We start from the raw sequence: 21976 nt of genomic DNA, 5'->3' as shown, positions 1-21976 counted from the left end.
TTCTCTTGGACATTTTGGAATGAGTCTCATTCTCAGGGAAACTTCTTCTCTTGAATATATTTGTTCCCTTGATTCCAAACTACTTGCAGAGATCCTTAGATTTTTCTTGTGTTAAACTGTGTTAACTTGTCTTAAACTTGTGTTAACTTGTGTTAAAATACACAAAATAGATCTCAATAGAAGTTGGTACAGCCTCTCAGATTTTATTTCTTCAGTCACTGGTTCAGCTGGGTGGCTCAGTGGATTGAGAGCCTGGCCTAGAGATGGGAGGTCTTGGATTCAAACTGACCTCAGACACTTCCTAGGCATCTGACCCTAGGCAAGTCACTTAATCCCAATTGTCTATCCCTTACTGCTCTACTGTCTTGGAACCAATACTTAATATTTATTCTAAGACTGAAGGTAAGGGTTTAAAAGAATAGAGCTTTAAGAAGAGTATCAACCCATAATTCACTTGAAACCTCATGGAATTTAAATTTTTACCTATCCCATTAGAATAATTTTTTTTGATATCTGATTTTCTAATCTTGTTGCTTCTTTAAAATTTCCTACTCAATTCAAATTCCCTTAGGAGAATTAGATCTGATTAAGGATCTAATCCTATATATGAAAACATAGATTATAATATTTTGTGAGTAGATGCTTTCTATCCTTAGGTTCAGTAGTTGCACAAATGAATTTACTTAAAAGAGACTGACTTTATTTTAGTTACAACAAAAGATCTGGGATGGGATATATAGATACACTAGTTAATTCCTAATTGTATACAGGGAACAATGTATAACAGATGAGTTGTTTGTAATAAGACATATTCATTGTTAATTATATTAAAATGGAATATTGAACAAATGTTATTCTCCATTAAGATACATGATTACACTGAAATTTTACCTCTTAAAAGAAAGCAGAAAATATTTCTGACTTCAAGTTGCTATTAATAGATTCATATCTTTGTTTCACAAGCTTTTTTATCTTTGTCCAATTATTCTCATGTCATTCTGAAACAATGAGGTACTTCAGGAACTTGTTCTTATACATAATTATGTAAATATTAGCAGGCAGATGATAAGCACAAGTACTAGTTTACTTATTTGTTTAGAATATAGAATGACAGGCAGCTGGGTAGCTCAGTGGAGTGAGAGCCAGGCCTAGAGACAGGAGGTCCTAGGTTCAAACCCGGCCTCAGCCACTTCCCAGCTGTGTGACCCTGGGCAAGTCACTTGACCCCCATTGTCCACCCTTACCAATCTTCCACCTATGTGACAATACACCTAAGTACAAGGGTAAAAAAAAAAAAAAAGAATATAGAATGACTATACATACAGATTGAAAACAGTAAAATCTTAAAAAACTTGCAGCTTTAGTATTGCAATTACAAACTTACACTATTTTCCTGCCCTAATACAGAATATTTGCTCGAAAAGGAAAAAAATCAGGGGCATGATTAAAACGGTATCAAGCCAATCCCCTTGGCCCAAGCTTAGGAGCACAGAGTAACTTAACATATAATATATAAGAATAAAGCATCTTTAGCTCTATTTCATTTTGGGTAAGAGTCACAGTTAAGTCTTTGCAATAGCCAATCAATGTTGCAAAATTCCATTTCATTGCCAGACAGCATAAACCAGGTGGGAAACATTCCTGTTCAAAAGGAACACAATGGGGAAATTTAGCCAGGATGACCCTACCTTTAACTGTGCCAAAGTTTCCATTAGCTTTTCCCCAGATATGCTACTTCTACCAATTTGGGACCACACTCCCTCTGAATATCTTGTGGCATTTCTCTCGAGTGGTGGATTATTGACTTTAGACATTCACACCTGAATTTAGAGTAATTTAGAGTAATAGATTATATCTAGTCCCCAAAATTTTTTACCTCAAATAGCAAGTTTCACTGATCACAGCCTTGGGCTAGATAAAGTTATTTTCTCAGTCAATTAATTGATTAGGAATTCCATAACTTTATATATGATTTGGGATTTTGGCTTTAAAATATTGCTTTATGGTAAAAATGAATAATGTGGAAATAGGTATCAAATGATAAAACTTATACAACCCAGTGGAATTGCTTGTTGACTTGGGGAGGGGGGAGGAAATGAAAATAAATCATGTAAATATGGAAAAATATTTTAAAAAAATTTTAAATTAAAAAAAAAAAGGAATTCCATAACCCTAACAAGCTCTTTTCTAGGGATAAGATATATGGCCTTTTCTAAACAGTCTTAAGCAATCCATATAAATTTACAAACAAGGAAGTTTTATAGAGTCTTTTCTTAAACCTTTTCCCACACAATAAATTAGTTTTTAAATTTTTTCCTCATAATTTTTCCAGTTCTTTCTGAGACTCATCACTTAGTTATGAACCTATCCAGAAGAACTTTCCAAGCTATCACAGCTTGCCAATCTGCAAATTCTCAGGTGGACTGGGCTTGTTCTTCCTGCTCCCTTAAATAAACTTCTGTTTTGTAAGGAAGAAGTAAAACAGTTCTTAAAATTAAAATCGAACATAATCTATTACAAAAATGGGTGGGAGTCTCATATAACTTACTGCCTCCCCTAGACTATATAATCAGTTGAGATGATTTTCCTGAGTGAGAAATGCTCTTAGTTCCCCTGAAAAAAAAATTCTAAAGAACCAACATTTCATGAAATATTTCAGCATTTATAAAAAAATATATATTTAAACCACAACTTAGGGACTTACTTAGAGAATTTATATTTTAGTCCCAAACTCAGTTTCTAATTAGTTTATGATATGAAAACATGTGACTGCAGGGAAAAGTTTCCTTTACTTCTTATCTCTCCCTTTACACTCTCTCTAAACCTTTATGTAGTTCAGGAATATAAAGGGAAAGGAAGAATCTTTTTCGGAAGCTTATCAAGCTTCTCAGAGGAGTTCATAGTCCTTTTCCCAGGAAAAGTTAGTTAATAAGACACAGAGATAGATTTTTCAGCAAAGATTTTTTTCTTTTAAGCTCTTTGCACATAGTCTCTGAGAGACATACAAACAAGACCACAGAAAAACAGACTGACAACCATAAGATTTTGAGGCTTTTTGAATATTTACTCTTCCTTGCCTGATAATAAGCAAAACTCTCAGGCATTTTGCTGTTCTGAGTTTGGTCCTTGCTGAATGTCTCCAAAGGCCAATGTGTCAGACATACAGACACAAATAAACACAGCCTAAAAAATTAGTTACCTTATCCTCTGACATATCCCCTGGGGTTTCTCTTTAAAGAAAGAAAATCTTTTCCTGAAATAACCAAGTGAATCTCCTTAGAGAATGAAAATTCTCCAAACCGTTGAACACAAAGTTAGAAGCCTTCTCCTCAGGGCTCTCCGTGAAGAATCAAAAAGTTTCTCCAAAGAAGTACCTGAAGGGATTTTTTTGAGTAATTCATCACATTTAACATAAATAGTACTCCAAATAGACATGAAGACAGGCAAAAAGCAGCAGCTTTTCCCAACGCAAGATGTCTGTGTTAAACTCATTTAACCATGAAACTTTTCTTTTTAGATTTAGCTTTAAAGCCCTTCAAAACTGAACCAGTTTTGTTTCTTGCATATTCTGATATGACACATACTTTACCATTCATACCCCAAATTATCTTCACATCACTGAGTTTTTCTTTCTCTGCCTTTCTCCTGCATGTCTATGGTGTGGCAACAGTCAGGAGAGAGAGACAGAGACAAAGGCAGAAAGAGACAAAACTCCTTTTTGTTATTCCATCCTCTGTCTTAACAAACAAACAAACAAAAAAATACATGTCTACCCATCCCTCCACCCCTGTCTTTTACCTGGAGAGTATCCTGTTCTTTGTTGTATTATAATAATAATAGCACTGAAAGTCTCATGTTTGCTTAAGTTAGGTTTTGTGCTTTAAGCAGCACAAAAAGCCAATCCTGCTTGTTGCAAACCTGTCAAAACACAAGCCACTCAGTTTTCAAGGGTCTAGGTATTCATGCTAGGCATCTGGCATGCTGGCCATCCCTACCCTAGGTATCGGGTAACTAACTCAAGACTGCCCTTAGAAGAGGCCCCTCTTCCCAAGTATTTTTCTTTAATATCCTGCCAACTGTGCCAATTGTATTGCCACAGGCAATCCTACCCAGATTCTGCCAATTGTAGGGTGACAGACTATCCTGAGACAAAGTCTTACCCTAATGAGGTGTTTCTGTGATCCTGAAGAAAGCTCATGCCAGCTTGGTAGTAAACAGGTTTTGTTGGGAGGGGGGGATGGCTTACTCACAAGGTTAGTCATTTTGGCCAGGCCAGATATTATATAGAATCAGAAAAAAGAAGGCATAGTGCCAAGGATAGCCCGGTTCTCCCATAGGATGGAACTGCCTTAAGTCTTGGATTTTCCGAAAATTATACAGTACTCAAGGTTATGTTCCCATACTCATGCTCCTACTGAACACACTGAGATAGCACTTTTTAGGGAAGAGTATTCCAAAGTAGGGATTTATATCAACTATGAAAGAATGTGCCAGGGTGATAGAAGGGGCCAGCAACCAAGGGGTTAATAAAAATGACAATTGTTAAAATGGTTTTAGGTTTCATGGAGGACCTGTACTCACAAACACACAGTCACTAGGCTTTGCACATGCGTCATTATCATTTTGGAATATTGTACATAGTTTCACATAAAGCTGCTTTTAAAATATCAGCTACATTTTGTCACTTAAACTATTGCATTTGTACCTTTCAGGTTTGATACTTGCTGTGCTAATAAGGATGCTGATCCCACCCCTCAATATTTCCTATGCTTCTTTTTGTTGCTCATTGATCTATATCATTTTTGGAACATCTCATCATATTTCTATAGGTGAGCTTAGTGACAGGGGAAAAGGAATTTTATGACGTTACTGACCCAGTCAGGTACATATAGCTAAAGAAGCCTTTGGAAGAACTTCTTCCTTATAATTGTCTCCTTAAAAATGGAATGATTAGGGGGCAGCTGGGTGGCTCAGTGGATTGAGAGCCAGGCCTAGAGACGGGAGCTCCTAGGTTCAAATCTGGCCTCAGACACTTCCTACCTGTGTGACCCTGGGCAAGTCCCTTAACCCCCATTGCCTAGCCCTTACCACTCTTCTGCCTTAGAACCAATACGCAATATTTGTTCTAAGATGGAAGATAAGGTTTTTTTAAAAATGGAATGACTGAAAAAGGAACATCATGTAACCACAAAGGAGGGGAAAAAAGCAAAAAGAATACATTTCTTGTATAGATTATATGTGTATATTTACTTCTGCTATGAAATTTTGACTCCAGTTTCTTAATATACACCTTTAGAGGGAAGTTTTAAATTTTCTCAGTTGTTTCACTTGGCTATATGGCTAAAAGAATTGCTGGGGGTTTTTAAATGGGGGAGGAGAGGAAGTAGAATTTGATTTGCCCTCATGAAACACATAAATTATCAGTCATGCGAACAGATATTTCAATTTATTAATTTAGTCTTACTAGTTTATATTGGCCAGAGTCACAAGGCTAATGTAATTTGCTTTGTATTCAGATTATCTTCCCAAAGAAGATGACTGATATTCTCTCTCTGCCTCCCTGTCTCTGTCTCTCTGTCTCTCTTTGTGTCTGTCCCTGTCTGTGTGTGTGTGTGTGTGTGTGTCTCTCTCTCTCTCTCTTTCTCTTTCCCTCCCTTCCTCTTTCCCACTTCTTCTCCCTCCTCTTTTTCCCTCCCTCTCTCTGTCCCTCTCTCCATTTCCCTCCCTCCTTCTCTCTCTCTCTCTCTCTCTCTCTCTCTCTCTCTCTCTCTCTCTCTCTCTCTCTCTCTCTCTCTCTCTCTCTTTCTGTCTCTCTCACCTGTCTATCTGTCTGTCTATCTATCTACACACATATACACCATTGGGTTTATTATGTCACCAGAATATGACTCCTGGTAGACAGCTATAGTACATGTGAAAACAACACTTTTTCTTCACCTTTTCTACTTCTTACTCCCAATCATGGAATTAAAACCTGCCCACTAACCAAAAGAACTTTGTCAGGTTATAGGCATGGGTTATTTATTCTGCCTATTTTTAGTGCTTCTTAGTTTGCCTGTGTCTACAGAGAATGGGGCAAATTCACCTTCTAGCCTAACCCTTCTGTTTATCTCACAGGAAACTTCTTCCTTGTGAGTGCATTGACAGTGAATGTCCTAAAAAGAATACTATTCAATTCTGGCCACCTCCTGATGGGAACCTTTGTCAGGGGTGACTTTGAAGATCCAGCCTACTCTGTGGATTATGAGAGGGCCCTTGCTCTCATGCAAGCTGTAACCTTTCTGACTGGGCTTATCCAGGTATTTATGTTCTGTGTTCCCTAGACCTCCTCAAGGAGAATCCAAGAAATTAAGACCATCCTTTCCCTGTAGTTACTCCTTTTATGTATGTAGTGTGCAATGTTTTCTGAAATTCCAGTGATTTTTTCCTGAGGAGACTTAAGATTCCTGGGCTCTCTGAGTTCTATGGATAAGTTGTTTCCAATTCAGCAAACATCATTAAAGTACCTACTGTGTATGGATCACTCTGCTAGGAATTAGAGGATGGAAGGAGGTTGATACAAAGTTGAGATAAGATATGATTCCTTGACTCCCTGGAGCACATATTTGAAGAGGGAAAATGGCATACACAAACCTAAACACATGTGATGTTATGTGCCATATAGGTCTTGTGGAAAAAGTGATTATTGAAGATGTCATGAAGGAGGTGGCATTTAAGATGGCCCTTAAAGGTTGGGTTGAAGGTAGAGAAGGGCATTCCAGGCATAAGGAATTATATGATCATAGGCATATAATGCAGGGTAAGATATTTGTAGAGGTCAGTCAATATCATATTTTGACTAGAATATAGGGCAAGTAGAAGGATGCAGATAAGCTAAAATTGGAAATGTAGATATTGCCATTTATGAAGAGATTTTAATAGGAAATTAAGAAGTTTGAATTTTAGTTGTCAGTTGGAAGCCATTTCAAGATTTTGAACAGCAGTTTTGTGACTAGCTCTACATAATGAAAATTATTCTGGCAGGATAGATTACTGGGAGACTGAATGAAAAGAGTTGGTTGAATTGGTTGTAGGACTATTGTCCAAACAAGGATAAATAAGCATAGAGAAAGGATAACATCCTCCATAGAAAGTATTCATCCTAAAATTTAGGATGATTTGTATAGTTGTCTCATCTCAGTCCCATCCTTTTTCAGTGTTTTATAGTCAATGAGGGGAACATATAAATATTAGAAAAGAAGACAGAGAGGCAGTCCTTGAGGATCTATTCATTATTCGGTCCCTGGCAAAGACACTTTGCTTTACCTCACAGTAATGAAGAGGAACAATACTTCATTTGAATGGGAAGATACATTATATTTTTATTGTTGTTGTTCAGTCCTTTAAGGCAGTCATGTCTGATGCTTCTCTGTTTGCCATCTCCTTTTCTGACTCATTTTACAAATAAGGAAACTGAGGCAAATAGGGTTAAGTGACTTGCCCAGGGTACACAAGTAACAAGTGTATGAGAATGCATTTGAACTCAGTTTTTCCAGATTCCAGCCCCAGCAATATATGTACCATGCCATCTAGTTGCCTATGGCTAGGTCTTCTGAAGTTTAAAGAGTTCGGTTTTTTTCCCCTTTGTTGTGACAAATCCTCATTTGAAAGACATTAACACCAATTTTCAAGCTGAAGCTGAGATGGTAGTGAAAAGGCAGAGGCTCACTTGAGCTCCCCCAAATTACCCTCTAAATAACTTTAAAACATGTCTCAAAATAGCATGGCAGAACCCACAAAAGGACAAGGAGAAACAATTTTCCTGTGCAAGACAACTTAAGGTCAAGAGGAAAGGTCTGTCACGGGGGGGGGGGGGGGGAGGTAAAAGTTAAGTACGGTTGTCATGATAAGCCTCACCTCTGCAAGCCAGCACAGGCCTTAGGGACAACTGGATCCACAGCAGCATCTTCCAGAGCTCTTAACCCAGTGATAGTGAGGTGATCTGACAGCTGGTTCAAAGGAGATTACAGGGGTCCTTTTGCTGGTGCTGGGGACAAGACAATGTTGCATTGCCCATACACACATCCAGATTGCATGCTGGCTCTCAGTCACAGTGTGAGGAGGAACACTAGTATATGTGGCAGGGGAGCAGGGAAGCTGATCACAGTTTCAGGGAAGAAAAGAATACTTGTCCCTCACAGACCAGAGCAAAAGTCAGGAGACTAGTAAACATACCTCTTTTTAGATCATACCACCTTGGAAGAACTAAACATTTTCAGACCTCCAGAACTTCCTCTGAAAGCTGCTACACAAAAAATCTGAAGTTTGAGACAGTGCCCCCTCCAACCAAGAGCAGAGCCCAACTTTAACCATTTTTAATGCTAAACATCAAGAAAGAGACTGGTAAAATGAGCAAACAACAATAAAAAGAAACTGACCATAGAAAGTTATTTTGATGACAGGGAAAATAAAAAAGCAAAGTGAGAAGAAGGAAACAAAGTCAACCTGCTACATCCAGTGCCTCAAAGAAAAATGTGAATTCCTGAGGAACTCAAAAAAGCATTTAAGAAATCAGAGACATAGAAGAAAATTTTGGGGAAAAATGAGAATGATGCAAGAAAATAATGAAGAGTCAACAGCTTGGTAAAGGGATCTCAAAAAACCATGAATAAAACAATACCTTAAAAAACAGAATAGGCTAAATGGTAAAAGAATTACAAAAATTCACCAAGAAGAAGAACTCTTTGAAAAGCAGACTTGTCTAAGTGGGAAAGGAAACACAAAAGCTCACTAAAGAAAATAATAAAAATTAGAATTGGGAAAGTAGAAGATAATGACTCCATGGGACATCAAGAAACAAACAAAATCAAAGAATGAAGAAATAGAAGAAATCTGAAATACATCATTGGAAAAATAACTGACCCTGGAAAATAGACCAAGGGGAGATAATTGAAGTTTTTTTTTCTTTTGCTCAAGACTTTTATTTTTTTATTTTATTTATTACAAATTACATTTAATAACAAATTTCCACATAAGTTTTCCCTTCTTTCCCCTTCCTCATCCATCCAGAGTTGGCAAGCAATTCAATCTGGGTTGGGTTATACATGTATTAATATTCAAAACACATTTCCATATTATTCATTTTTGTAAGTAAATAATCTTATAAGACCAAAACCCCCAAACATATACCGAAATAAACAAATGCTTTCATCTGCAATCCTACTCCAACAGTTCTTTTTTTTTTTTTTAATTTTTTTAAACCCTTGTACTTCGGTGTATTGTCTCATAGGTGGAAGATTGGTAAGGGTGGACAATGGGGGTCAAGTGACTTGCCCAGGGTCACACAGCTGGGAAGTGGCTGAGGCCGGGTTTGAACCTAGGACCTCCTGTCTCTAGGCCTGACTCTCACTCCACTGAGCTACCCAGCTGCCCCCTCCAACAGTTCTTTATCTGGAGGTGGATACCATTCTTTTTCATAAGTCCCTCAGAATTGTTCTACATCATTGTATTACTGAGAATAGCTAAGTCTATCACATTTGATCTTTCCATAATATTGCTGTTATTGTGTACAATGTTTTCCTGGTTCTGCTTATTTCACTCTGCATCATTTCATGTAGGTCTTTCCAGCTCTTTCTGAAATTATCCTGTTCATCATTCCTTATAGCACAATGAAATTCCATCACCATCATACACCACAATTTGTTTATCAATTCCCCAATTGAAGACTATCCCTTTAGTTTCTAATTCTTTACCACCACAAAAAGAGCAGTAAAAATATTTTTGTGCAATCAGGTCCTTTCCCATTTTTAAAAATCTCTTTGGGATACAGACTGGTAGTGGATCAAAGGGTATGAATTGTTTGATAACCTTTTGGACATAATTCCAAATTGCCCTCCAGAATCTTTGGACCAATTCACAATTCCAACAGCAATGCATTAGTTGCCACATCCCCCCCAACATTTATCATTTTCCTTTACTTAAGAATTAATATGGCTACCCATTTTTAAAGAAATTATAGAGGAGGGGGCAGCTGGGTAGCTTGGTGGAGACTAGGTTTCTAGGTTCAAATCTGGCCTCAGACACTTCCCAGCTGTGTGACCCTGGGCAAATCTCTTGACCCCCATTGCCTGCCCTTACCACTCTTCTGCCTTGGAGCCAATACACAGTATTGACTCCAAGATGGAAGGTAAGGGTTTTAAAAAAAAGAAATTATAGAGGAAAACTGACCTGATACTCATGAACAAAGGAATAAAATAGAAATTGAAATATTCCACCCATAACTTCCTAAAAGAGATTCAAGAAGTGTTATAGTGAAATTCCAGAGCTCTCAGGTCAACAAGAAAATAACATAAACAGCTAAAAAGAAACAATTATGGAGCCACCACCAGAATTACACAAAATTTATCAACTTCTACATTAAAGGATCAGAGGGCATATGATATGATATATATATATATATGTATATATATATGCATATATATGTATATATAATATGGACAGAAGTGCTAGGATTACAACCAAGAATTATCATCATATACCAAGCAAAAATGAGTAAAATCCTTCAGAGGAAAAATGGATACTCAATGAAACACAGAACTTTCAAGCATTTCTGATAAAAAGTCCAGAGCTTAAATAGAAAATTTGATTCTCAAATACAAGACTCAGGAAAAGCACAAAAAGGTAAACAGGAAAGAGAAATCATAGGGGATTCATTAAGGTTAAATTGTTTACATTCCTACATGGGAGAATGATACTTGTAACTCCTAAGAACTTTATCATTATTAGAGCATTTTGAAGCAGTATACACAGAAAGAGGGCACAGGTGTATGTTGAATATGATGGGATATCTTAAAAAAAAAGAAAAGGAATAAGAAAGAAGAATGCTCTGGGAGAAGGGTGAAGGAAGAGGTAGAATGGTGCAAAAGAGCTTTTACAGTGAAGAAGATTGGGAAGTTTAGGGAGAAGAATGCTTGAATCTTATTACAATTGGTTCAGAGGAAATGACATACATGCTTAGACTAGTATAGAAATTTATCTCGGCTTGTGGGAAAGTAGGAGAGGGAGGGGATAAGAGAAGGGACGGGGGAGACTGATAGAAGAGAGGGCCAATTGGGGAAGGCAGTGGCCAGAAGCAAAACACTTTTGAGGATAGACAGGATGAAAAGACAGAAGCATAATAATCAAGGGGGAAATAGGATGGAAGGAAATGCACAGTAATCATAACTGCGAAAAAAATTATAATTGAATTCTCTGATGGGGACCTCATTTCTCAGATCCATAAAGAAATTAATCAAGTGTATAAGAATACAAACCATTCCCTAATTGATGAATGGTTAATGGATAAGAATAGGGATTTTCAGATGAAGTAATCAAAGCTATCTATAGTCAGGAAAAAAGGTTCTAAATCACTATAAGAGAAATGAAAACTAAAATAATTCTGAGATTTCACCTCATACCTATCCATTTGGCTATTATGACAGAAAAGAAATAACAAATATTGGATGGGGTATGGGACAATTGAGACCTTAGTATGTTTTGGGGACAGTTGTGAATAGATCCAACCATTATGAAGAGTAGTTTGAAACTATGCCCAAAGGGCTATAAAACCATGCATATCCTTTGATCTAGCAATATCATTAGGAGGTCTATATCCCAAAGTAATAAAAAACAAGAAGAAAACACATATCTGTTAAAAATATTTATATCAGCTCTTTTTGTGGTGGCAAAGAATTGGAAAATAAGGGGATGTCCATCAATTGGGGAATGGCTGAACAAATTGCGGCACATAATTATGATGGAATGCTATGATCTATAAGAAATAATGAGTAGCAGACTACTGTGGGAAAGTGGCAGAGCAGGATGTGAGACAACTTTACTCTCCAAACCCCCACAAACAATAAAAAATGTTATAGAATCAATGCTAAAAATGGAGAAATAGATGAGTCTGGAGGAAAGAGCCATCAAGGACAACATAAGAGGAAAATCTCTGACCTGCCAGCCCACTGTCTCACCTGATTGAGGCTTGAAATGCAAATGATCCAGAGCAAATACCCCAGAACCAATAAGCAGCAAGCCCTAGGTACAGGTTAGGCACCCTCACTTTGTCTGTTTGATGTGAAAGCCTGAATCCCAGTGGCAGACACCACGAACCCTGGGAGCCACTGTGTGGGCTATAGCTTCAGCCCTGGAGATCCCCACCCACTCACAGTTTAGATATTGGTAGCTGACCAGAGAAGGATTTTGGGGGCCCAGGAACACTGACCAGATGCTGCTCCATCCCCAGCTATGGCTTCAGAAGCAGTGAGGAAGGAATGCACACTGGTGAGTATGGCTGATGAGGAATGAAGGCCCTGTGGTCACCCCCACAAGATTGGAGTCCCTGACTGCCATTCCTGTAGGTAAGTGAGCTGGTGCTTAGAGACAGCTGGAGACCACAGGAACTGGACCTGTGTGTTTGCAGTGGCAGAACTGCAGGATGGCCCTGGTTGGAGGTAAGGGGAAAGAGATAAGGAAGGGAACCTTAGAAGGGCGAGTTGATTCAGAACTAGGAGGGCAAGGGGAGAGGATAAGGGAAGAATTATTTTTTTTCCTTTTTTAAATTTAGAATATTTTCCCATGGTTACATGATTCATGTTCTCCCCTCTCCCCATCTCCCTTCCTGGATCTGACAAGCAGTAGGGAAGAATTCTTAAGAAGGGGCACAGATTGGAGAGGAAGTAGTCAGAAGATACTGATTTGCTGAAGTATAGGGCAAAAGGAGAACACTGTACACAGTAACAGCAATGCTGTACAATGATCAATTGTAAATGACTTAGCTATTTTCAGCAATACAGTGATCTAGAACAAAGGAATTATGATGAAAAATGCCAGTCACCTCCAGATTAAGAACCAATAGAATCTGAATGCATATCAGAACATACATTAAAAAAAAACTAACTTTTTTTCTTATTTCTTTTTTTGATCTGTTTTCTTTCATAACATGAATAATATGGGGGGTGGGGGGGAAAGAAGGTCCTGCCTACCTCCAGGGAAAGCACTGCATTCTCAACACAAATTGATGCACACCAATTTTCACTTTATTTTCTTCATGGGTTTTATTTTTAATATGTCTTCTTCCACAACATGACTAATATGGACATGTGTTTTGCATAATCGTACATGTATAATCTGTAGATTCCTTGCTCTCTCAGGGAGTGGGGCCTGGAAGGAAGGAGAGAATTTCAAACTCAGAATTTTAAAGGATCAATGTTAAAAAGGTTTTGTACATGTAATTGGAGAAAAAATATTATTACAAAAAGAAGAAGAAAAAACTGGAAAAAACTTCAAAGATATTTGATTTGTTACATCTGGTTTCCTCATCTGAGGGCCCATCAACCTACAGGTCCTCCCAATGAACTTAGGAACTACTCTGGCAGCATTCCTGGACCCTCTCTTCTGAGAAGCAGATCTATTTCTTCCATGCAGCTCTCTAGCTATGTTCTAAATGATATATTATTATATAAACAGATGCCAAGTTCATACCTTGGGAACATCTTCAGTTAATTAGGTGTAAAATAATAGATGACACATAGGGAGAGTGCTTTGTTTTTCAGTAGGAGTCTCAGCAGGAACAGCTACTCAAGTTGCTATATCTAGGCAAGGCACCAGGTGGTGCTCCTAGCCTCGTGCTACAAGTTAAGTAACTGCACATGTATGAGCAGGTATGAGTAGCCCTCAGTCCTAAGCCATGTTAAGCTCTACACATTTGTGAATGGGACCTACCTGGCGTGTCTCTCCAACCATCTTACTCTTTTGATGCCTATTCGGATTTCTGTCTTAAGGATACCTCTAATGTTCATCATTGTTTACAACTGGTTTTGTGTTTGTCCCCATTCTTCGTGGTCTTGCTCTTTTTCTCATCCTTAGCACAACAGCCATGACTACTTAAATAAGAACTAGAATATATTTACTGAAGAGAAACTGAAAGTGCAAGGGCCATGATTAGAATTTGGAGCAAAGGGGTCATTGCTAGGCTGGGTTTAAAAACTCATCTTCCCTCTATTGAACTCTTCATTGCTCATTGCTTCCAAAAACCTTTTGTCAAATGTTGCTTGGTCTCAGTTCCCAGAGAAGAGCAAAGTTAGAAGACATCATTTAACTGAGTCCCAGCTCTTCCTGTTTTCTTTTGTGGATTATCTTTTTAAAATATCCAACTTTCCAGGTAACATAAGAGTCTCAAGCAATTGCATTTTTTGTTAAATGTCCAGAACCCACCCCAGTCCTGGATTTCTTTTTTCTTTCCAATCCTCAAAGATTCAAGAAATTACAAGAGTAAACTGGCTGGCAATTTGGAACTGTGCTTGAAGGGCCATAAAAGAATGCCTGCCCTTTGATCCAGCCATACTATTGTTGGGTTTGTACCCCAAAGAGATCATAGATAAACAGACTTGTATGAAAATATTTATAGCTACGCTTTTTGTGGTGGCAAAAACCTGGAAAATGAGAGTATACCCTTCAATTGGGGAATGGCTGAACAAATTGTGGTATATGCTGGTGATGGAATACTATTGTGCTCAAAGGAATAATAAATTGGAGGAATTCCATGTGAACTGGAAAGACCTCCAGGAATTGATGCAGAGTGAAAGTAGCAGAGCCAGAAGAATATTGTACACAGAGACCAATACACTGTGGTAAAATAGAATGTAATGGACTTCTGTACTAGCAGCAATGCAATGACCCAGGACAGTTCTGAGGGACTCATGGAAAAGAACGCTACCCACATTCAGAGGAAGAACTGCAGGGGTGGAAACACAGAAGAAAAACAACTTCTTGAACACATGGGTTGAGGCGGACATGATTGGAGATGTAGACATGAAACTACCACCCCAATGCAACTATCAACAATTTGGAAATAGGTTTTGATCAATGACACATGTTAACACCAGTGGAAATACACATCAGCCATGGGGGAGGGGAGTTGGGGGGGTGAAGGGGAAAGTAAGAGCATGAGTTATGTAACCATGTTAACTTTTCAAAAAGATAAACATTAATAAATGTTAAAAAAAACTCAAGTTGCTCTTACCACAGGTTACACAAAGATTTATTGAGCAAAATCATTTAAAGTGTACTGTAATGTTGTGGTAGATGTTCCAAAATGAGAAGACATAATGCCAAAGACTGAATTGTAATCTGATTAAAAGAAGGATGAGACAAACACAAAGTAAATGCCAATTTTTTTAAAACTGCACTACAGGATAAGTTAATTCTCTGGGACTCAGTTTCTCTATTAAATAAGGGAATTGAGCTAAAAGGGGAAAATGAAACAAAACCACTAAGCAAAGCATCTAGGAAGGTTGCACTAGGAATTAATAAAAACACCTACTATGTATAGTGTATTATACTATTGAAGAGATACAAGGGAATCAACTGACAAAGGACTTTCAGTGCTAAATGGAAGGTTCATATTTAATGTGATAGGAAAGTTTTTTTCTGAGAGCTTCTGTAGTTGTGGTAACTGAAACCTTTTAGATACTGACATACCTTTCCCTACATCCTATCATTCAACCTTCATTCAGGTCATTGCTTAATAAAAACAGCAGTGATCTGGGTCAGCATCCTTGGCCTTTTTCTTAAGCAATCACTGGTCCATCCTTATATGTATCCCTACATAGTCTGTTATTTGAGCATTGGTGTAACTTTTAAGGACATTTTATCCCAAGATTTCTGTTTAACTTATTTTTTTGTTTGTTTTGTTTTTTTTAAACCCTTAACTTCTGTGTATTGGCTCATAGGTAGAAGAGTGGTAAGGGTGGGCAATGGGGGTCAATCCACTGAGCTACCCAGCGGCCCCCCCCCATTTAACTTATAATTTTACAATTGTAGCTATTTGGAGCTTTTTGTTATCAATCTAAAATCCTAAAAGGAACTTGATCATTCTGAATTCAGGCAAAATCTTTGTTCAGAAATTATACCTCTGGGCCCTCACAGGAAAGTTTTCATCTAAGAACTATCATGGGAAAGGGGCTTCAGAAAGGCAGAAGAGGATTATTATGATTCTGGCAATTATAACTTTACTGCCTCAGTGCTTTGAAAAATCACAGGAAAATTCATGTGAAAGGCCTTCTTGTGAGTTGAAATGTCTTGTTTTTTTTTGTTTTTTTTGAAATGTCTTGTTTTGATAGTTCTTGATACTGTTTTGGTCTTTGACAATGGCCCAGCTCCCCTGCTTACTATCTGTATGATCATAGGCAAGCCATATAAACTCTCTGGGTCCCTGTTTCCATATTTGTAAAGTGGGAAAGTTTTTCTAGATCAGGTTTTCTTGAACATTTTTGTGTGTCTTGCACTATGATTCTTTCTCAACATAATGTTTTATAAATGCATAAAATATGGTATATAAGATTGCAAAGGAAACCAAGTATATTGAAATATAGTTGCCAAAAAAACTTTTTGAGCAGGAAGCAGGGCTGGTGAGGTGCACTGCTGTTCCAGAATTCTTAGGCTTACATGTATCCTCATAGTGAGGTGGAGGATCAGGAATGGAAGAGTGTCACATGAGCCACAAGTATTATTCTGTGGTATATGAGTGAGAAGGCTAATTGTGCTAAGGTTACTGGAGAAAAAGGAAGACATAACTATTTAGCTTTATATGTAGTACAATCCCAAGGGGAGTGATTTTAGCAAGCTTGTAAGCTAATCTCTCTGTCTCTGTCTCTTCCCCACCCCTCTCTGCCTCTTCCCTACCTTTGCCTCTCCTCTCTCATCCCTCTTCTTCTCTCAGTTCCTCTCTCTCCCCCATTTCCAAAATTCCTTTCTAAAAAGAAAAAAAAGTTATCTAATTGTGCCTGATGCTCTGAGTAATATTAGTTAGGAATGAGTGACAACTTGGGAGTATTAGAACATTTTCCTCCTGGGAAGGATATTGTAAGCACCTTCTAGGATTAGTAACTCCATCTTTTGGAGAGGGTCTGAATTATTTGGTGCTGAATTTTTGATTGGATTGATTTTTCACAATCTAGTATTGTAGTTCCTATTATCGCCATTCAGCCCTCTTTCATTCCCTCTTTCAATCCCAATGTCTTGTAGCTGCTGATTGGAGTGCTAAGATTGGATTTCTTCACCAAGTACCTGCCTGATACCTTAATTAATGCCTACTTGGCAGCCACTGCACTTCATGTCATGATGTCCCAGCTGTGCTTCATCTTTGGGATTATGGTTCGTTTCCACTGTGGTGCTATCTCCTTCTTTTATGTGAGTAGTTACAAACCCTGCTCAGAGATACCTGCTTCTCCAGAGGAGAGTGGGAAAAGTCTGATTATGAACACTTCTTTGTAGAAATAGCCAAAATTGAGAAGACTCAAACTATAAAACAATATGCAATCAATTTTTTTTCTCTGCTCTCAAAAGGTCTCAACTTCTAGATTTGGGTTAAATGATTGCAGTAGTAACAATTTACTTCTTGAATTTATTCTCTCTAGTTCAGTCTCTCACCACATCATGCCTCATATTGCAACTTAAGATCAGAAAAGACTTTTAAGGTTTTTTCCCCATGTTCCTTATATAATATAACATAATTAAATGAATAATCTGCTCAAGACCAAGACACATATTTGAGGCTCTGCCCAAACTTCTAATATTATTGTTTTAAATTTGATTTTAAATTTATGCCATATTTTCCTCTGGCAGTTTAAAAAGGGAAGAACTAAGCTTTTCATAAATGCTAGAAGTGTGTAGGAGTCAGGCTAGACAGTTATATGGATCAGAAGAAGTGATAATATGAATGAATGAATAAATTCCCGGTCCTTTTCTTTAAATTATACCAGAATAAGAAAAGCAAAGCCAGTACAGAGAAGGGCCCCTTTTCTCATTTGAGAAGGATAACTGTTTTTGTCCTTAACATGCTTTATTGTTCTTTCAGAAGGCTTGTATTCTCTCTCTTTGCTAGTGTCACATCTAAAGAACTGTTATGGTTCCAGCTGGTGTAGTTAGGAAACAATACAAAGAAGATTATTCTATCCCCATTTAAACTCTCTGATTATGTTTCTTTACAGAACCTAGTTAACTACTGCATAGCTCTTCCAAGAGCCAATTCCACCAGCATCCTGCTCTTTCTGATTTGTATGGTGGCTTTGAGAGTCAACAAATGTATCAAGATCTCTTTCAAACGCTATCCCATCGAATTTCCCATGGAATTCTTACTGGTAGGTGCATATTACTTGATGCTAGTTTAGGCTGAGAGCACTTATTTCCTTTCTAGAGATTCTTGGGCAATAACCCTTCTCATTGGCCTCCTACTCATTAGATTTCTTGTACTTCTGTTTGCTCTATTGATGAACATCTCTGGGGAAATGAGCATAAAAATTCATTAAAGAATAAAAAAGGTCAAAGGAGGATAAAAAGGAAACATGAAAATGCACCCTGTGATACACTTTAAAAATATTGTTTTTAATAATGCCTAATTTTTTATAGTATAGTACTTTTAACTTATTCAGGTAATTTCCCACCTGTTACCTCATTTGATCTTTATAATACCTTGTAAAGTAAATAAGAAAGTAATATCACTTTTATAGATGAGGCAATTGAAGCAGTAAGAGATCAAACAGCTTGCCTAAGATCTCACTGCCAGCAAGTAGCAAAGCCTGCACCATTTTTTTTTCGTCTATTTTTTAATCCCTCTCCTTGGGAGATCCAGGTGTGATTTTTGGCAAATATACTGATAGGCTTGGAGTTTGTTTTTTTTTTTTTTTAAACCCTTACCTTCCATCTTAGAATCAATACAAAGTGCTGCTTTCAAGGCAGAAGAGCAGTAAGGACTAGGTAATGGGGGTTAAGTGACTTGCCCAGAGTCACATAGCTAGGAAATGTCTGAGGTCACATTTGAACCCCGGTCCTCCATACTCCAGGCCTTGCTCTCTATCCACTGAGCCACCTAGCTGCTCCTACTATTCTTCCAATGTTGTTTATTTTATGTAAAGCACCATGAAGGCTGATCCAAATGTTTAGGAGCTCAGAAATCCTTTTAAGTTTTCCAATTCATTTGGGTACAGTGGAGGCAAATATAAAGAATTCAATTCAGTTCAGCAAATATTTATTTACATGCCTACTATGTACAGACCACTGTGCTAGACAGTGGGGGAAATACAAAGATAAATGAGAGACTATTCCAATGGTCATATAAGGACTGTTCTAAATAACATATATATGCTTTTCATCATATTTGAAAAGACTGCTTTTGTCTTATAAAGATATTTTAATTTTGTTTTCAGAGGGCTCCATGACACATCCTGCTAGTTACAGAGCCAAGGATTTTGTTTAATTCAGGATGCACTTGTAAAAGAGAGTATGGGAAATACACTCAGAATTATTTGGGAGATCTAAGAAGGAAAAGATCATCTCCAATTGTGAAAATAGGCAAAGGCTTGATGGAGGAAGCATGAGCTGGGTTTTGAAATAAAGGTAGAATTTCAGTAGGCTGAAATAATTGGTCCAGTTAATAGCGATTGGCAGGTGTTATTGTTCCATGTTTGAAAAAGGATTTTAATATTTCCAGAGAGAAGTAAATATGAAAAACTGTTCATTCAGTTGGCCCAGAACTTTCTAGATTATAAAAAGTTCATTATTCTTGTGACTCTTAATAGTATCAGCAGCTATGAAAGAGTTTACTTGTATTAAGACCACGTGTGAGAGTGCCTTTGAAGTTCATAAGCCCTAAGAACTGGAATCAACTTTTCTCTCAGGTCACTACAGTTCTCTGAGTTTGGGGATTGGAAAGAGAAAAAAGTATCAAGCCTATTATTGTTCCTGTTGATCACATAGGTAGGCCAAGTCCAGAAAGGTAGACTCTTAATTCTAGCCCTAAAACTGAAGAGTACAGGGAAGACAGAATGGGGTCTTTGATTTTCTATTAAGTTTCTTGCTCTATGTGGTTGGCTCTGTATCTTGCTACTGGTCCTTTATGTTGCACATGTTCAATTCTACTAGAAGGCCCCTGTTCTCTGCTTTCATAGTCTAGAAAAGGACAGAACTAAAAGTATTATTTCTAACTTTTTTTTCTTAAATGAAGATTGTCTGCTTCACCATCATTGCAAACAAGATTCACATGAACACTGAAACCAGCAAAAACATTGTTGAAATGATTCCTTACAGGTGAGTAATTTTTTTATTGTCAAGATTGCTCATCCAACTGACCCATCCCTTCTCAATTTCAGACTATTCTGATAGTCTCCAGTGGCAATTTCAGGCAAGAGTAGAGTTAGAAGTATTAGCTTAGGTTCACTTTGGGACTTTTAGTCTCCTGGAAGAAAAAGGTAGGGAGAGGCTGTATGTTACAGTTGTACCCAAATTGCTTATATCAACCAATTAAGAAGTATTTATTTAGTACTTGTTTTGTATCTATTTAAGAACTAGAACTATACACGCTTTCTAGCTATGTGACCCTGGACAAATCACTTAACCCCCATTGCCTAGCCCTTACTACTCTTCTGTTTTGGAACCAATACATCGTATTAGTTCCAAGACAGAAGATAAGGGTTTAGCAAAAAAAGAACTAGAACTATAGATACAAAGAATGAAACAACCTCTACTCTCATGTAGCTTATATTTTTACTTCCATTAGCAATATATGCATCTCTGTTTCTTGTGAACAGAATAATCTATTAACTTAGATGTGCCAATACTTTGGAACAAGAAAAGGTTCTGGGTTAGGTAATTGTTAACTTTTTTCCTTCACAACGCATCGTCCACGGTACAGAATTCACATTTCTTTCCATGCCGGTCCATTCCCCATTTAGCTGCTAAAATGATTTTTAAATTCAGATCTGACCATATTGCCCCTTGCTCAATAAATTCTAGTGGCTCTATTTACCTTTAGGAACAAATCTAAAGTTCTCTGTTTTGTTTATAAAATCCTTCACAACTGGCTCCAATCCTATCTTATTTCTTACGCTTGTCTCCTTTTTCACATAATCGACTCCAACAACACTGATCTTCTTACTCTTCCTCCCACATAGCACTTCATATCTCTGAATTCCATGACTTTACTGGCTGTATCTTATTCCTGGAATATTGTCACTCCTCATATCTGCCTCCTGATTCCCCTGACTCCCTCCAAAATTACACCCACACACTCATATATGCTCTAATTCTACCTAGAATTGATAGGGATTAGCAGACTCTCTGTATCACTTTCTTCTTCTTGAATGTTGTCCTTCTGAAAGTGAACTCCAAAAGAAGCACATTGTGAATGAAAAACAGAAACAAAGTCTGAATTATCTACACATTGGATTATCATTTTATCATTAACATAAGGAGTTTCACATATATTGAGTAACTATCATTGGACAGGATTGCATGACTGCACATCTAAATGAAAGAATCAAACAAGAAAGCACAGAAGATAATCCTATGATTGCTACAATGACTACTGCTACTTTCTAGTTTTTAAAACATTTTAACATGCATTTTAATTTGAATATCACACAAACCTGTATGTGAGAGAAGACTGTGTGATGCTATAGAAAGAGCACTGGATGTGGTTTCAGGAATGTCTGGGTTTGAATCCCAGTTTTGTACCATCATCCTTTGTGATGTTATACAATTGACTTAGCTTCTAAAAGTATTGGTTTCTTTATTTGTAAAATGAGAGGGTTGAACTAGATGATCTCTTGGGAAGCAACATGATAGATGTTTTCATACATTTGAATGACTATTTGGGTTTTTTTTTGTCTTTATAATTAATTATCTTGTTTTCTTAATGTTGAACCACTATTGCATCCCTGACTTAGATCCAAAAAATGATTTTTGTATACTTTGATATAGAATTGTTGCTAATATTTTATTTAAAATTTTTGTATCAATATTTATTAGTATAATTGTTCTATAGTTCTCTTTTTCTTTATCCCTCTGGTTTGGTTATCAGGACCACATTTATCTCATTTTTTTTAACATTTATTAATATTCATTTTTAACATGGTTACATGATTCATGCTCCACCTTTCCCCTTCAACCCCCCCCCCCCCGC

General features: G+C 37.3%; 1 protein-coding gene across 1 annotated transcript in view; it reads left to right on the top strand.

Moving 5' to 3' along the window:
• SLC26A8 (solute carrier family 26 member 8) overlaps window positions 1-21976 on the top strand; it is a 150783-nt gene that overhangs the window by 27659 nt on the left and 101148 nt on the right. Inside the window, exons 4-8 of the mRNA XM_044672528.1 lie at window positions 4713-4829; window positions 6118-6299; window positions 17044-17208; window positions 18009-18158; window positions 20021-20103. Coding sequence (XP_044528463.1) covers window positions 4713-4829; window positions 6118-6299; window positions 17044-17208; window positions 18009-18158; window positions 20021-20103 — 697 coding nt within the window. The remainder of the gene's footprint in view (window positions 1-4712; window positions 4830-6117; window positions 6300-17043; window positions 17209-18008; window positions 18159-20020; window positions 20104-21976) is intronic.

Source organism: Gracilinanus agilis, chromosome 4, assembly GCF_016433145.1.
Source record: "Gracilinanus agilis isolate LMUSP501 chromosome 4, AgileGrace, whole genome shotgun sequence".
Taxonomy (NCBI): Eukaryota; Metazoa; Chordata; class Mammalia; order Didelphimorphia; family Didelphidae; genus Gracilinanus; species Gracilinanus agilis.
The sequence above is the reverse complement of the archived record's forward strand: the minus strand, read 5'-3'. Positions and strand labels throughout refer to the sequence as shown.